Consider the following 18507-nt stretch of genomic DNA (forward strand, 5'->3'; position numbering starts at 1 on the left):
TCATTTTCAGTGTCTATCTTTAAACCTTAACTGAACAGTTAAGAGGAATGGCTGATAAGTTTTCCCATTTATTTTGATGAGAGGACTGGCCAAGTATTAGTCAAGATACTGAATCAAATGGTAATTGGGCTAGGTGTACAAATTAAACATTCGTGCCACATTGGTTAGAACTGGTATAGAGATGGTTTGTGTTGCTGTTATCAGTATGCAATACTCCTACGTTTCTTAAAAAATCCACACTGATCTAAAAGGACTGGATAACTACCTGCAATGCGATAACAGGTTCTACATTATGTCAGATAGGTGCTTCTGTAGGTGTTCTTATATATATATATATATATATATATATTGTGTATATTGCTTTCCCTTACGTAGTTCTTTCAGATCAGGTTTATTCTGGTTATTATGATTGAACCCCACTTGTGTCTATGGAAGTATGGGAGCCCAATTAGAAACAAACTGAGGAATGATTTGAAACTCTTTCTCAGGTTTGGATTATATGTCTGAAGAACCCGAGGAATGTGTTCATCCTTTAAAACCATTCTACATCATTACCAAAGAAATGCTTTGAAATCCGGCCATTAAAACACTCATTGTTATTTTGAGTGTGAACCTAATTGGCTAACCCTAAAAGAGTAACTGCTGAGGCACCGACACACACCACAATGCTTATGGTAAGAGTTTTCTCTGGGAACATTAATTTGAAAAGTCACAGCTGGCTACTTCAGTGTTTTTTTTAATGTTCTTTGTAGGGCTATTGCCGGTTTGGTTTTAATTTCTCTCTGTAGAAAAGTCACGGAATAAGAAATAAAAAAAGATGATAAAAGTTGACTGTGATTTCTAGGCCGAAGGTACCTATAAGATGGGAGTCTAATTAGCTAATTAAATCAACAACATCTGAGGGGCATTTTCATGCCAAGAAACAATTATGACATGCCATTCTATATGTAGAGGCCCTCTACCCCAACTTCCAAGTTCAGACCTCAGCAAAGAAGTGAAAATGTCAAATTCATACGCAGTGAAGAAAGAAAACAGAAAATGTATGTGGAGTTAAAGGTAATAGAAAAAGTGTTGGCTTATTTCTTTTCAGTTTGTTGTTGCATGGTGAGCCCTGTAAAGTCAACAGCTGGACTGCTCTACTCAGCACCCACAGGAAAGGGGTCCCTCCCTTTTAATTAGGCCAGCTCACCAGATTAGGCCTCATTAGACTCCGGCACAGGACTTCAGCTAAAGCTTGGGCCTCCAGTGTATCCCACTTTAATTGCTTCTGTAATGGCCCCAGCTCAAGCCTTTGAAATTCCATTCCTGAGGGTAATCGGCCATGTTTGTCTGAGTCCGGGAGCTTTACCTTTCGGTGTGAAAGCGCTATTTGTCACACCTCGCTACACACGCGCACACACACACGGCAGGTAAATATTATCCAAACACTCATTACAGACGCGACACAGGTGACTGGCAATATTATAATTATTATAGTTATTTAGAAAGTACTTTTTTTTTCTCCATATAGATGTTTTACAGCATTTGAAAATGGGCATCTGCCCGGAAAACAAAGGCCACACAAAGACTAAATTCAACCATAGACCACAATACAATAACTAGAAAATATATGTACAGTTATTAATTCACTCCATCCTCATACCGCTCCCCTCTTCCCTCAACCTGTGTCAAACGGAAGAAAATGGCCTGAAACAGGGAGGGACTACCTGGGATTCTCCAATAATACACTTCGTTTTCTGTTTTCTATCTATGGTGAGCCCTACTCAACACAACCCTGGTTATATGTGGACCAGTTCAACTTTGACCTTCTCCTCTTCCACCACCACACAACAAGAATACATTTAAGACGTATGGAGCACTGCTGCTGTTGGAATAACAATTCTCAGCTGACATTTTTTTTTTTTAACAACTACAAATGCATATTTGTATGTTCCCATAAACAGGAGTACATTTACTAACCCCAGGAACCATCTTCACCTGAAAACATAACTAAATATTGAAGACAATCGAGAAACACAAGGCAACCACTTGCAGTACAAAAGAATCATGGGACTAAAAGGTATGTTTTGATGAATATTCTACAGGTATTCTTCATTTAGTACACAGAGTATATTTTTGAAAGTAGACGAGACATCCAGGCAGGTGTATTAAATCATTCCTCGTTCGGCCCAACACGCCAGCTTGAGTGAGCCAATGAGAGTTCAGGAATGTCCAGTGGGCAAAAGCTACGGCCGCATAGCACTGCAACCACAGTATTTCCTGTTTCTCTCAATCCGACACATGAAAGGGCTTAGAGTTTTGAACACGCTCTTCGTGTTTCGAGAGTCATTCAACTGTAGTTTGGTTGAAACAGCTCCAGACGAGAACCGGTTTATATTTATTGGTCTGCGTCATCGCTCTCTCCCTGTAGTTTTATGTGCTGGCTAGGGAAAGGTGCTACATCAAAGATGGTCCATCACTGGAAATGCCATAGTCCTCTCAGGGCATTACAAGTCAGTCATCAATGGACTTACCGAAAACAGACACTGGTTTGACAATATAAATCATCCTCTTCCTCATCTTCATCAACAGCCTTTCCCTCCTCCGCATCTTCCCCTTGAAGCAGGAGACTTCAGTTATGTCAAGGTTGACAACATGATTCTCAATGACCAGAAGAAACATTATTTTTTGGGGGGAATGCCGTGTTGCTGGGAAAGCCAAATGGACACTGGCAGCAGTATCCGGAGTATGGATATCGGAATCCGGAGTATGGATATCGGAATATCTGAAGGATGGGATGGATGGTGCAGGACAAACTCAGGGGAGGAAAAGGAAGAAGGGGAGGAGAAGGCACAAGTTGCTTTGTCATCCATTCTTCTTCAGCAGACCTGAGATCAGGAGAAAGAGGTGATTGTTGGTATACATTGATTATGCATAAAGACAAGACCGCAAGAACAACGACAGCAAGAAGACCACAGTCCAACATTACTTTGAACGCCATTTTTTTTTTAAGCACTCTTGGAGACCTCAGAATGCACATTCATTCATTGAATCACATGGATTGGACTATCAACAAATGGCTGTGCGACTCTATTAAAATACGGTCCAGAACCAATCCCCTCACCTTCTGGTCGGGCATCATGCTGTTCCCCTGCAGCGGGGTCAGGTGACTGCTGAGCAGGGCGCCCCCTGGCCGGTCGTGCTCACAGAAGATGGTGCCGTTGACATAGTGGAAGCGGTCGCCCGGCACCAGACGGTTTCTACAGGTGGCACAGGTGAAACACTGTAGAGAGGGAGGGACATAAGGAATGGGAGGAGTTTAAGAAAGAGCAACAGAAGCATGGGTTTCTCGCTGTGTCATATCGCCGTGTTATAAAGGGCCTCAAAACATGTGTGGCGCTTTCGCAGATTCTGTTGGCATCCCACTGGGCAAAGACTTCAGTTCAACATCTAGTTTTGATTTACATTTGGTTGAGTTGTCAACTAACATGAATTAAACAAACAAAAAATAACCATCATTGGATTTAGGTTAAAAGTTGGATGAAAGAAATACAAAATTCCCTTACGTTGAGAACTTTTTGCAAATCCAATCAGTTTTCCACGTTGACTCAACGTCATCACATTACATTGTTTTGTTGAAATTAAGTGGAAACAACGTTGATTCAACCAGTTTTTGCCCAGTGGGATCAGTCTTTACTTTTAGGCTGAAGTTAGTCTTACCTTGAGGTGGTACACGTTGCCCTGTGCCCGCATCACCATCTCACTGGCAGGGATGGACTGGCCACAGGCGTTGCATGCCCCGCTGTGCCCAAACAGTCTGTGGATGAATAACCCATGTCAGACAACTGCAACCACTCACACCCCAAACACTTCATTACCCCTCTGACCAAGTCACACCTCATTTTCACAATGAGAGCAATGCTGTGGTTCGGCACCACAATTCTTACTTCTGATTCTGAATCAGCTCACCCTTTCCCAATCCTAAATAGAAACAACTCGAGCAATAAAATGAAATGGGTCCCAGACCAGTGGTTGAAGTCATGAATAAAGTATGGGTCTAGATTCTAGCAAAGGGGTGTCAAACTCATTCCATGGAGGGCCTTGTGTTTGCGGGTTTTTCTGTTTTTCCTTTCAATTAAGACCTAGACAACCAGGTGAGAGGAGTTCCTTACTAATCAGTGACCTTATTTCATCAATCAAGTACAAGGGAGGAGTGAAAACCCACTGACACTCAGCCCTCAATGGAATGAGTTTGACACGTGTTCTAGCAGGACTGAAGGGCAGGGATGCAGCGTGGAATAGTGTTGGCGGTGGTGTTGAGACATGTGACTCCGGTCTTGTGAGTGCTCAGCCGGCGGCCCCAGATTCCATGTGGGGTTTGAGCTGGCAGGCTACTGGCAGGCTACTGGGAGAGCCCTGAAATATGTTACAACCGATACTGGTGAAGAACCCTGATGAAGGAATATCTTCTGTAGATGCTGGTGATGTCATTGTTTGGAGTGAAGTGAAAGACAAAGAGTGCGGCCTTTTGGTGAAGCAGACATGACCTTGCTCCTGTGGAACAGTTAGCCTCATTCTTAGAGCATGACCAGGTACGTCCACACCACATTTAGCACAGACTACCCAGAGCACATTAGCCCATCACTCAGAGAGCCTAGTGTGTAAACAGTTAAACTGTTCAGTCTTAATAAAAAGCATCTCATCCAGGCTCACCTTTATTGCACCCTCTTCCTTGCGACACCTACCAGACAGGTTTGGCTGATATACCTCCCCCTCTCCCCCCTCCACTCCCTCCCGTTCCCTATCAGTGTCCCAGCTCTGACTGCACACTGTAATGAATTTTTGATCTTAATCCAAACAGTAATTTAATAAGCGAGCGCCCGAGAGGAACCCTGTTCTCCCTAATTAAGGCTGCCTCTCTCCTCATCCTCTCTCCTCTCTCCCTTTATCGGACCTCAGTGGCATAGCGCCACTCGGCAATGAGGGCCTTGCCCTTTTCCACTAACTGTATTATACATTTGATACGCTTCGTACTGCGTCCCGTTATGCATTAGACATATCTGCGAGGATGGACCTTGAGCGTGCATGGACACTACGTTTGTTCCTGCACTACGTTTGACCATCGTTAAGCAGCAGTGCACCATATACCTTTTAAAAAATATGAATGGTGTCATTCCATATTCCACATGGCAAATTAATTAACAGAGCACTTTTTGGAGCAAAAACACCTTTATATTTTTATTGTGCAACTCCCATTTATTCATGTTGGCTGCAACCGTTGTAATGAGGAGTTATTATTAACACAGGCTTCAAGGTGACATTTATGCAATACAGTGAGGGAAAAAAATATTTGATCCCCTGCTGATTTTGTACGTTTGCCCACTGATAAAGAAATGATCAGTCTATAATTTTAATGGTATGTTTATTTGAACAGTGAGAGACAGAATAACAAAAAAAATCCTGAAAAACACATGTTATAAATTGATTTGCATTTTAATGAGGGAAATAAGTATTTGACCCCCTCTCAATCAGAAAGATTTCTGGCTCCCAGGTGTCTTTTATACAGGTAACGAGCTGAGATTAGGAGCACACTCTTAAAGGGAGTGCTCCTAATCTCAGCTTGTTACCTGTATAAAAGACACCTGTCCACAGAAGCAATCAATCAATCAGATTCCAAACTCTCCACCATGGCCAAGACCAAAGAGCTCTCCAAGGATGTCAGGGACAAGATTGTAGACCTACACAAGGCTGGAATGGGCTACAAGACCATCGCCAAGCAGCTTGGTGAGAAGGTGACAACAGTTGGTGCGATTATTCGCAAATGGAAGAAACACAAAAGACCTGTCAATCTCCCTCGGCCTGGGGCTCCATGCAAGATCTCACCTCGTGGAGTTGCAATGATCATGAGAACGGTGAGGAATCAGCCCAGAACTACACGGGAGGATCTTGTCAATGATCTCAAGGCAGCTGGGACCATAGTCACCAAGAAAATAATTGGTAACACACTACGCCGTGAAGGACTGAAATCCTGCAGCGCCCGCAAGATCCCCCTGCTCAAGAAAAAACATATACAGGCCCGTCTGAAGTTTGCCAATGAACATCTGAATGATTCAGAGGAGAACTGGGTGAAAGTGTTGTGGTCAGATGAGACCAAAATGGAGCTCTTTGGCGTCAACTCAAGTCGCCGTGTTTGGAGGAGGAGGAATGCTGCCTATGACCCCAAGAACACCATCCCCACCGTCAAGGTGGAAACATTATGCTTTGGGGGTGTTTTTCTGCTAAGGGGACAGGACAACTTCACCGCATTAAAGGGACGATGGACGGGGCCATGTCCCGTCAAATCTTGGGTGAGAACCTCCTTCCCTCAGCCAGGGCATTGAAAATGGGTTGTGGATGGGTATTCCAGCATGACAATGACCCAAAACACACGGCCAAGGCAACAAAGGAGTGGCTCAAGAAGAAGCACATTAAGGTCCTGGAGTGGCCTAGCCAGTCTCCAGACCTTAATCCCATAGAAAATCTGTGGAGGGAGCTGAAGGTTTGAGTTGCCAAACGTCAGCCTCAAAACCTTAATGACTTGGAGAAGATCTGCAAAGAGGAGTGGGACAAAATCCCTCCTGAGATGTGTGCAAACCTGGTGGCCAACTACAAGAAACGTCTGACCTCTGTGATTGCCAACAAGGGTTTTGCCACCAATTACTAAGTCATGTTTTGCAGAGGGGTCAAATACTTATTTCCCTCATTAAAATGCAAATCAATTTATAACATTTTTGACATGTGTTTTTCTGGATGTTTTTGTTGTTATTCTGTCTCTCACTGTTCAAATAAACCTACCATTAAAATTATAGACTGATCATGTCTTTGTCAGTGGGCAAACGTACAAAATCAGCAGGGGATCAAATACTTTTTTCCCTCACTGTACATAGCTAGCAGACCTACATTCCATTTCGCAACCATACATCTTTCTGTAGATCACATTGTAGTGAAGTAGAAGTGTGTTATTTATTCTGGTGGGAGTGGCTTTAAATCCTCTGTATTCTTACTGGGCTGATGTACAGTGCCCAGTGTCTCTGCTCTACCCAGTAGGCCTCCCTTCGTGCAGGCGCTCTTGGGCTGTGTGGGTTTCCAGACTGCGCCGGATCTGCCCCAGTGTTTGCCCTGGAGAGCACCAGTGTCTGAGAAGTGCCAACGCAGACACACACAATCCCAGTCTGTGTTAGACCAGCCAGCCTCTCGCTCTCTCACACACACACACACACAGTCCAGACTGGGCAAGACATTATTAAGGCAAACAGAGTAGGAGCAATGCTGTGGTGATGGAATTGGCTAATGTGCAGTCTTTTCCCGGTTTCCCCTAATCTCACGCAACTCCTTAGGTTTTGTCATTAAAATGTGCAAAAAGTTGTGAAAGACAGTTGGTCTTGAGAGGATAGAGTAGCTGTTAGAAACTCCTTGCTCCCCCGGACCCACACCCAACCCTGCTGTGGGCATATACCTCTTTCATAACACCATCCTGTCTCTTATATCCTGCCACACCCTACCTGGCCACACCCAAACACCTGGTGCCTTCATGTGTGTGCAGACCAAAAAAAACAAGAGCGAAAAGGACTTGACAAATTCCTCCACTTTTCCACCTGCTTTCAGAGCTGTCTGTGCTTGTTTGGTCTAGCATTAACAGACTCATCAGGCGGGATCGGTTGTGGAAAGTGGATTTCCATTGCACTTTCACTATTAACTCGTTATTGAAGGAGAAGCTCACTAAAATTGACTTTAGGTTGTAGGCTAACCATCGCTCAGCTGTTTTAGCTAACTTCAACCATTTCTGACCTGGGCTATGTTGAACACTTTAATTTCACTTTGTCAACATAGCCCAGGTCCAAAATGGTTGATGTTAACTAAACCATTTAAGAGACCGTTAGCCTATGGTCATTTCAGAACAATATAACATAGGCAAATAATTTGCCCTTGTCATTCCCCTTTCCCCACCCCTATGTCACCCTAGTATGGGAGTTTCAAAACAAATGTTTTTCCTCCATCTGCATGACCAATATGGAGGCAGACACTACACCTGCCTACCAGACGGTGAGGAGGAGCCATTACCGTGTTGCATCCACCCCCCACCCTGTCCTTTTCTGATTTGAATGCTGCCTTCCCTGACGCTCACCTGATGTAGTCGTTCTTGCAGAGGATCATGCCCCCTTTGCTGTAGCAGGTGGTGCCAATCTCGCCCAGCTGGGCGTGGCAGCAGGAGCACTTGAGGCATCGCGTGTGCCAGTAGCGCTCCATGGAGAAGAGCAGGAAGCGGTCGGCGATGCGCCCACCACAGCCCGCGCATGACCTGCCTGCCGAGCCGCCGCTACCCCCCGTCACCGCCACGGCTGATGCCTCCACCCGGCTGTTCACCATGGCTGGCCTGGAGAGAAGAAGGGAGGGGTAAGATGTCGCCTTGAGTAAGGTTGGTAACAACAAGGGTGGGTGAATGGAAAAGTGTCTATTCAGCAGCACGAGAATCTTTCAGCTTAATATGGACAGATGGAATTACAGTTGAAGTCGGAAGTTTACATACACCTTAGCCAAATACATTTAAACTCAGTTTTTCACAATTCCTGACATTTAATCCTAGTAAAAATTCCCTGTTTTAGGTCAGTTAGGATCACCACTTTATAAGCTGTCTCCGCACCACGTGCTCTCACCACTGGTGTCCCCCAGGGCTCAGTTCTAGGCCCTCTCCTTTTCTCCCTATACACCAAGTCACTTGGCTCTGTCATATCCTCACATGGCCTCTCCTATCATTGCTACGCTGACGATACACAACTAATCTTCTCCTTTCCCCCTTCTGATAACCAGGTGGCGAATCGCATCTCTGCATGTCTGGCAGACATATCAGTATGGATGACGGATCACCACCTCAAGCTGAACCCTGGCAAGACGGAGCTGCTCTTCCTCCCGGGGAAGGACTGCCCGTTCCATGATCTCGCCATCACGGTTGACAACTCCGTTGTATCCTCCTCCCAGAGTGCGAAGAGCCTTGGCGTGACCCTGGACAACACCCTGTCGTTCTCCGCTAACATCAAGGCGGTGACCCGCTCCTGCAGGTTCATGCTCTACAACATTCGGAGAGTACGACCCTGCCTTACACAGGAAGCGGCACAGGTCCTAATCCAGGCACTTGTCATCTCCCGTCTGGATTACTGCAACTCGCTGTTGGCTGGCCTCCCTGCCTGTGCCATTAAACCCCTACAACTCATCCAGAATGCCGCAGCCCGTCTGGTGTTCAACCTTCCCAAGTTCTCTCACGTCACCCCCCTCCTCCGCACACTCCACTGGCTTCCAGTTGAAGCTCGCATCCGTTACAAGACCATGGTGCTTGCCTATGGAGCAGTGAGGGGAACGGCACCTCTGTACCTTCGGGCTCTGATCAGTCCCTACACCCAAACGAGGGCATTGCGTTCATCCACCTCTGGCCTGCTGGCTCCCCTTCCTCTGCGGAAGCATAGTTCCCGCTCAGCCCAGTCAAAACTGTTCGCTGCTCTGGCACCCCAATGGTGGAACAAGCTCCCTCACGACGCCAGGACAGCGGAGTCACTCACCACCTTCCGGAGACATTTGAAACCCCACCTCTTTAAGGAATACCTGGGATAGGATAAAGTAATCCTTCTACCCCCCCCCCCCCAAAAATTGTAAAGTGGTTATCCCACTGGCTATAGGGTGAATGCACCAATTTGTGAGTCGCTCTGGATTAGAGCGTCTGCTAAATGACGTAAATGTGCCCTTGAGCAAGGCACTTAACCCTAATTGCTCCTGTAAGTCGCTCTGGATAAGAGCGTCTGCTAAATGACTAAAATGTAAATGTAAAATTTTAAGAACGTTAAATGTAAGAATAATACTAGAGAGAATGGTTTATTTCAGCTTTTATTTATTTCATCACATTCCCAGTGGGTCAGAATTAGTATTTGGTAGCATTGCCTTTAAATTGTTTAACTTGGGTCAAACGTTTTGGGTAGCCTTCCACAAGCATCCCACAATAAGTTGGGTGAATTTTGGCCCATTCCTCCTGACAGAGCTGGTGTAACTGAGTCAGGTTTGTAGGCCTCCTTGCTCGCACATGCTTTTTCAGTTCTGCCCACAAATGTTCTATAGGATTGAGGTCAGGGCTTTGTGATGGCCACTCCAATACCTTGACTGTTGTCCTTAAGCCATTTTGCCACAACTTTGGAAGTATGCTTAGGGTTATTGTCCATTTGGAAGACCCATTTGCGACCAAGCTTTAACTTCCTGACTGATGTCTTGAGATGTTGCTTCAATATATCCACATAAGTTTCCTTCCTCATGATGCCATCTATTTTGTGAAGTGCACCAGTCCCTCCTGCAGCAAAGCACCCCCACAGCATGATGCTGCCACCCCCGTGCTTCACGGTTGGGATGGGGTTCTTCGGCTTGCAAGCAACCCCCCTTTTTCCTCCAAACATAACGATGGTCATTATGGCCAAACAGTTCTATTTTTGTTTCATCAGACCAGAGGACATTTCTCCAAAAAGTACGATCTTTGTCCCCATGTGCAGTTGCAAACCGTAGTCTGGCTTTTTTATGGCAGTTTTGGAGCAGTGGCTTCTTCTTTGCTGAGCGGCCTTTCAGGTTATGTCGATATAGGACTCGTTTTACTGTGGATATAGATACTTTTGTACCTGCTTCCTCCAGCATCTTCACAAGGTCCTTTGCTGTTGTTCTGGGATTGATTTGCACTTTTCGCACCAAAGTACATTCATCTCTAGGAGACAGAACACGTCTCCTTCCTGAGCGGTATGACGGCTGCGTGGTCCCATGGTGTTTATACTTGCGTACTATTGTTTGTACAGATGAACGTGGTACCTTCAGGCATTTGGAAATTGCTCCCAAGGATGAAGCAGACTTATGGAGTTCTACAATTCTTTTTCTGAGGTCTTGGCTGATTTATTTTGATCATCCCATGATGTCAAGCAAAGAGGCACTGAGTTTGAAGGTAGGCCTTGAAATACATCCACAGGTACACCTCCAATTGACTCAAATGATGTCAATTAACGTATCAGAAGCTTCTAAAGCCAACACTTCATTTTCTGGAATTTTCCAAGCTGTTTAAAGACACAGTCAACTTAGTGTATGTAAACTTCTGACCCACTGGAATTGTGATACAGTGAATTATAAGTGAAATAATCTGTCTGTAAACAATTGTTGGAAAAATTACTTGTGTCATGCACAAGGTAGATGTCCTAACCGACTTGCCAAAACTATAGTTTATTAACAAGACATTTGTGGAGTGGTTGAAAAACGAGTTTTAATGACTCCAACCTAAGTGTATGTAAACTTCTGACTTCAACTGTATATGTCTGTTTAAGGACCCCTGAAATAAAGCATACATAACACCTGTTATTAACAGTCAAGGAAATGATACCACCACTGACATCAACCCGTTGTGAATCTTTATTTCAACTTAGGGTATTTGGTCGATGTTCACCACAGCTTCTACAATGTGAAGGAGATTCTATTCCAGAAACCCACAGAACATTCAGGAAATCAAGCTTCCTCTCGGTCATCCCCGTTATCATGGTTACCATAAATAAATCTGTGCCATACCGTACTGTACACCCACCTGGAACGTACCATACTGTACACCCACCTGGAACGTACCATACTGTACACCCACCTGGAACGTACCATACTGTACACCCACCTGGAACGTACCATACTGTACACCCACCTGGAACGTACCATACTGTACACCTACCTGGAATGTGGGTGGCGAGGAGAGAGAAGCCCCACAGACAGGAAAGAGCGAGGCCTCGGATTCCCAAATGTGAGTTTTGGCATGGTAACCAATCGGTTGGCTCCAGGACTCCCTGGCAAAGAGCTTAGACCTATTCATTTAAGGGATATGGGGGAGGGGGGGGGGACAGTTTCCTGAAAAATATGCGCCTTTGAGGCGACTGGCACCCTGGAAAGCAGCTGTCCCACGACAACTTCCACACAAACATGCACACAGACCTCTTCTTACTAACCAAAGCCGCACTCTCTTTGAGCCGGCTGCAAATATAACCTCTCATTGTAACTTGATAATGTGTGCCAGAAGAGAGGTCTTTGAAGTTGCAGAATCCTGCTCACTGAATAATGTTGTTGGGTCTTCTGTGTTGTTGGGTTGCACTGGGTGAGAGGTTTTTTGAGTGATTACAAATTATGCAGAAACTTTCGTTAGGGTTATGGAGTTGACATTCCGGTATACCATTATATAAACCGCCTTGTGGTGTAACGGAGATGACATATGGAGTCCCATATCCTTTGAGACACCAGACAACCAATGACAATCTACATGATGTCTCTACGTTCCAAGTGTGCCGTTATCGGTTCATTTCTACTGTATATCCGAACCTCACAATTTTACGTTTCAAAACTGAATTGATTTCATGCACAGCTGGGGATAATATTGCTTTCAAATCACACTAACAAGAACCATACCAGCGTGCAACTCAGCAATGAGTCAGCCATTGCTTTTCACCGGCTTCATGATTCATAATTATGGCCAACAACAACACAAAATAATTGCAGGGACAGATTTCATTTTCCAAATTAACAACAGCATCCTAATTTGTCCTCCAATGCTTCTAATTTAAATGAGGGCATGTTTTGCTTTACGAGTGCCCTTCCCACAAGACATTTCAGTCCGCCGCTGGTCCACCACAGTTAAGCACTCTCTGCTTCGGACACCTGGCTCCAATCAAGGAGAGCTGAGCTCAATAAGAGAGGCCCAGGGCGATGCTGGAATGACCTCAACAAAGTGCCTTCACGTGGGGCACCAACCCTGCACCTCAGGACCCATACGGAGGAACACGACAAAGAGCTGAGGGACCAAACCCTGGTGGTACAGCATTTTCCACGGTGCTACTCTACAGTGTCTAGTTCAATAGATACACAGATTACAAACTCTTTAAATGTAGCTGCTGTAACCAACCCATCTAGTGACATTTGGACCGGTGAGATATTTTTTTATACATTCTTGACATAGGCCTGTGATAAGTCAAGTGCTGACCTATCAGTACGTGCACACACACACACAATATCAATCCGATCGTGAATATCGGCACAAGACATTTCTCAGTTTGATTGATGTTACACTAGGCTGTTTCCACAAGCCCCTTTTAAAAGGCTGCTGTCAATTTCTCTGCGGATTTGAAACTCCCTGAACCAGGCAAGGCTGGTGGAAAAAAAGGGGAAAGCTTCTAATGTTGCCTTAAATCAAAGGTATTGTATGAGGGGGAAAGAAAGAGCTTGGCGTCTGCATGTGGAGGATTGCCTGCCGTCTGGGACGCTATCACATGTTATTTCCTCTAGCTGTTCTTCCACCGAGGTCAAGAGGCAACAGACAAGAGATGCCCTGGGGAGTTCAAAGGTCATCCACAGAGCTGCTCTGATTAGGGATGTCAATCGGGGGTCGGGGAGGGCCAACGTGCCACAGGAAGGCAGTGTGACCCTTTCCTGGAGGGGGGCCATCCCGGGGCACAATTCAGCCTTTACCAGTCGGTTTCAAATGCCAGCTGGCAATGTGCTTTCTCACGGTCAGGGTCAAAGACAACCCTGACAAACTGGAGACCAGAGGCAGCAACTCGAGACAACATGGTTTTCCCAATTTACTCTTAGCAATGGGTCCCACAGCTGCATCCAAGGATGGGGAATTGAAATAAAATTTAAATGAAAACACTTGATGCCAGATTTGTTTGGGCAATGTGGGGCATCAGAGTTGGGGGGGATGGATTATCCCACCTAAGGAATAGTAAGGGAAACATTGAACAGTACAGGGCAGAACCTTCTGCAACTATCATAATGGTATATAGCTATAAACAATTATGCAATTAGTTAAATGAGGCCATTGTGTATGATGAATACACAGCTTGTCTAGTGTGTTTACAGTTTGGAACACAAGACACCTTACATGGCCCACTTCTGCTTGCTGCTTTGCAGTCCGTTTCCTGTGTTCAGAGCCAGACTCCTCGGGCAGTGAATTACCAGCGTGAAATCAATTACTATACCCCGAAATACAAGAGCCTCCACCCTCGTGAAATAAAGAGAGGAATTCTGGTCAAATCTAGGAACAGAGGCGCCAATGTGACCTCCCTTTCTCTTCCTCTCTCATAGACGTGCACTTGAGTATGAGCTATACCATGTTTTTCTCTTTTTAAAAGAAGGACTGGGGTCGAGTATCTATATGGTATGGAAACATTTCCTCTTGACTACAATATGTCAACAAGTCCTAAGCCTCAAGGCTTTTTCTGGCCCGCTGGCAATTTGCCTGTAGAACCAGTTAGTCTCCCTTGACTCCAAACAGATCATAACATGTACCGCGAAGCCACGGCAGACCAAGTACAACCCAAGGGGATAAGAGGCTACCCTTAAATGAATGATTATGTCCCTGTTCGTTTGCCTTCGCCTTCCTACTGAAGTCTCAGAAGAACTGCTGCAGTGCAGCTACGTGAAAGTCTCAAATGGGTGCACAAATACTACTCACTTTTTTTTGCATTCCTCACCTTACCTGCGACAAGTTGCGGCAGCGCAGCGAATGCAATCACACAGACACACACCTGCAGAAGCCTCAGCCGTAAGCAAAGACGAGCCAAAATAACCTCACAAAAGAACTCACTGATCTCATGAAAATGCAAATCCTACATTTAATCATCTTTCGCAGCACACGGCAAACTCTGAGACAATACCTGAGCCATGCCCTGGGGGATGTCATCAGCATCGGAGGGGGAGCCAGTGATATTTCAATGCAGAGCAAGCCCCAACAATTACATTACCTTAAACGGGATTTAGACAAGCTTATCCCCCCGCTGAACACAGTAGACACCCACCTATTTTGGAGGGCGCAAGGACTTAGTGTTCCTTCTTATCACCTCCCTGCAGAACTTTGGAGAACGCCATATCTTCAGAACGCCGATTTGTAACCAAATCCTATCGCTAAAAACAAGCTAGGGCATTTCTCCTGGCAAAGGAGCATATTGGTTTACTAAATACAAAGAGAAAAGGGGGTTAGGAAAGTCTACGCAAGCCAGATTGAGGAACGAGTGGCACACAATGAGGACAAAGTTTAGAGGGGGTGACGGAAAGAGTTATTTTTGTTGAGATTAAAGTTTTGGAGACCGCCCGAGTCTGTCCTTGACTAGGCTACTTACGCTCCTTCCTCTGATAAACTGGAGTCCTTGTCGAGCGATAAGAGTCTGTGGGCTCTGATTTGTAATAAGCTTGGTCTCCGCTGCTGCATTTAATGATAAATGAATTATCAGGCAAAACAAAGGTTAGTGAGGAGAAGAGACAGCTGTGTTCCGCTCTAGTAATAGACTGATTGATGAAATAACCATTAAAAACAGAGGCTAATGAGGAGGAACACAATACCTTGGCTGTCTGAGGACAGACTGATGGATTGCATGTGGTTTCGGGTTGACAGAGCAAATAATGGTTCACTCGCCAATACCCAATTGCATTTGGCTCTTCTTCATTGAAATACTCACTTGTTGGTGATAAATACATGGTCAGCTCCCAATCATTTAGTCTTCTTGTATTGCTACGCTTCTTTTGGATAGGAACCTTCATTGATAGCATAGGCCTAATAGGCTGCATTCACACAGGCGCCTAATTCACATTTATTGCCCAATTATAGGCAAAAGAGCTGATCTGATTTGTCTAAAATACCAATTTGTGGGGAAAAAATCAGAATTGGGCTGCCTGTATAAATGCAGCCCTGCATTTTTTCAACCTATGGTGAGTACTAAACTGTGTTTTTATAAGACCACCAGGCATTTGTAGGCTTGGGCATAGTTGCTTTATCTAGTTGATGTGCATCAACAAGTCCCATATCTCACCAAAGTGGCTCGGATCAAATTTCACATTAGACCAGTCACTTTGTAGAGAAGTATTGCTCCCTGTGCCTTAGGTAAACCTACACTAATTAAAACCTGTCAAAGCCCAACGCCCTACCCCCCAGTTTAAATTAACAAATAACCTCGCTCACACAAGCGAGGGGAAGTCGTTTGTAATTAAAATAAATAAGCATGACTGCACCATTAACAGCCCTTATAAATAGTACAGTGAGCAATGGTCAGGCCCGCTTGGCACCAAGGCAGATTAGCAATATATCCTTCTCTTTTAATAATGCGCTCAGGGGCCATAACTACACGCATCGCTGTTTCATTAAAACGGGTCTCTTTTTAATTAACACTACGGCCGGCGCACAACTCCCCATTGTGTAAGGGCTGCCTTGCAGCGGAGATACAGTCAAGATACCGGAGAAGTCACCCCCCCCCCCCTCACAACAACAGCATGGACGAACGGTTAAGAAATGTGTGCAATGATAAGGGGTAAAAGTAAGTAATGTTCACCACCGGATAGTCAGTGGGAAATGTAGAATCACGGACGAATAGCTTGCGCTGAACCATTTGTGCGAACATGACAGACAGAAAGGGGAACAAACATTTTCTATCTGGCAATTATACCCTACCCTACCATTCATTACTGTGTAATAACACATATACTAAGCTGAAACTTAACGATATAGGACTATTGTTGAGAAATGTGTGGATAAATGTGATGCGCTGCGGTGCTCACCTTGCCGTCGTGGTAGTTTATCTGAAGTAACCGCGAGGAAATGGTCACGATGGTGCTGCGCGCTACCACGAGACGTGCGCAACTTCAACCAAGTCGTGGACTGCTGCTTGCAATGATAAATTGTTGCCGTTCTCAAGATGTAACAACTTCAAACCGTTGTTATGTATTCCGATTGGAGAGCTTGCAAACTAGTCCAGAAGTAGTCTAGGCTAAGTCTTCCCCTTCTTGTTTCCTTATTTTATACTGCGTTGGTCGACTTCATAGATTTCCTATAGACGTCTAAAACAGTAAACTTGGTGATAAAGTATTTCTCTCATATCAGACAGTCACAGCTCAGCTAAAGGAATTTGGTTCGTAGTTGTTGTTCATGGACATACAGCTCTACTGTGAGAGGAAAGGCTGCTACTCCAGTTCAAAGCCAACAGGGAACACACATTTAAATCACTCCTCCTATGACGCGTCGAGATGCAGTCCCCGCAGCCATTGAACAGCAAGGGGGGTGTGGCATTTGACAGAATGATCGATGTCTGTTTAAGGAACTTTTGCCTATTTGTGGCTGTTTTAAATAGGCCATAATCACCACCGCTGAGCAGTGTTGAAAAAGCAATTCATTAATCCTTAACCCAGCCCCCAACCTCCCTAAGGCTGAAGACGTCCTGTTCCAATTTATTTTACGACTGCTCTGACTCAGGCATAACTGGACAGTGAACTTTTCTTAACTAATGAAAAGCCTTATAGTAGCCTAGCCTATATGCCTACAGTTACAATTATTACATTCACATTTTAGTCATTAGCAGACGGTCTTATCCTAAAGCAATGTTTTCCTTATGGGATGTTTATTTGCGGTAGCTATAGCAATGAATAGAATATAATGTCACATTTTGTAGGTTATTATATTTATATTATTAATTTACCAGTGCAGAAACCACAAGTCTTATATATATATATATATATACAGTGGGGGAAAAAAGTATTTAGTCAGCCACCAATTGTGCAAGTTCTCCCACTTAAAAAGACGTCAACTATGACAGACAAATTGAGAATTTTTTTCTCCAGAAAATCACATTGTAGGATTTTTAATGAATTTATTTGCAAATTATGGTGGAAAATAAGTATTTGGTCACCTACAAACAAGTAAGAGTTCTGGCTCTCACAGACCTGTAACTTCTTCTTTAAGAGGCTCCTCTGTCCTCCACTCGTTACCTGTATTAATGGCACCTGTTTGAACTTGTTATCAGTATAAAAGACACCTGTCCACAACCTCAAACAGTCACACTCCAAACTCCACTATGGCCAAGACCAAAGAGCTGTCAAAGGACACCAGAAACAAAATTGTAGACCTGCACCAGGCTGGGAAGACTGAATCTGCAATAGGTAAGCAGCTTGGTTTGAAGAAATCAACTGTGAGAGCAATTATTAGGAAATGGAAGACATACAAGACCACTGATAATCTCCCTAGATCTGGGGCTCCACGCAAGATCTCACCCCGTGGGGTCAAAATGATCACAAGAACGGTGAGCAAAAATCCCAGAACCACACGGGGGGACCTAGTGAATGACCTGCAGAGAGCTGGGACCAAAGTAACAAAGCCTACCATCAGTAACACACTACGCCGCCAGGGACTCAAATCCTGCAGTGACAGACGTGTCCCCCTGCTTAAGCCAGTACATGTCCAGGCCCGTCTGAAGTTTGCTAGAGTGCATTTGGATGATCCAGAAGAGGATTGGGAGAATGTCATATGGTCAGATGAAACCAAAATATAACTTTTTGGTAAAAACTCAACTTGTGTTTGGAGGACAAAGAATGCTGAGTTGCATCCAAAGAACACCATACCTACTGTGAAGCATGGGGGTGGAAACATCATGCTTTGGGGCTGTTTTTCTGCAAAGGGACCAGGACGACTGA

The 18507-nt window shown here is 44.8% G+C and overlaps 1 protein-coding gene across 1 annotated transcript; it reads right to left on the reverse strand.

Moving 5' to 3' along the window:
- Positions 1 to 721: 721 nt before the first annotated feature.
- Positions 722 to 17011, reverse strand: lmo4a (LIM domain only 4a). Its single transcript, XM_084159113.1, has 5 exons — positions 16603 to 17011; positions 8144 to 8392; positions 3700 to 3796; positions 3104 to 3262; positions 722 to 2867 (listed from the first exon to the last, which is right to left on the reverse strand). Exons 2-5 carry the CDS (start codon positions 8383 to 8385, stop codon positions 2859 to 2861), a joined length of 507 nt encoding a protein of 168 aa, XP_084015239.1. The 5' UTR covers positions 8386 to 8392; positions 16603 to 17011; the 3' UTR covers positions 722 to 2858.
- Between the last annotated feature and the right edge of the window lie 1496 nt (positions 17012 to 18507).

This window comes from Coregonus lavaretus (genome assembly GCF_964263955.1).
Source record: "Coregonus lavaretus genome assembly, chromosome: 4".
NCBI classification, from domain to species: domain Eukaryota; kingdom Metazoa; phylum Chordata; class Actinopteri; order Salmoniformes; family Salmonidae; genus Coregonus; species Coregonus lavaretus.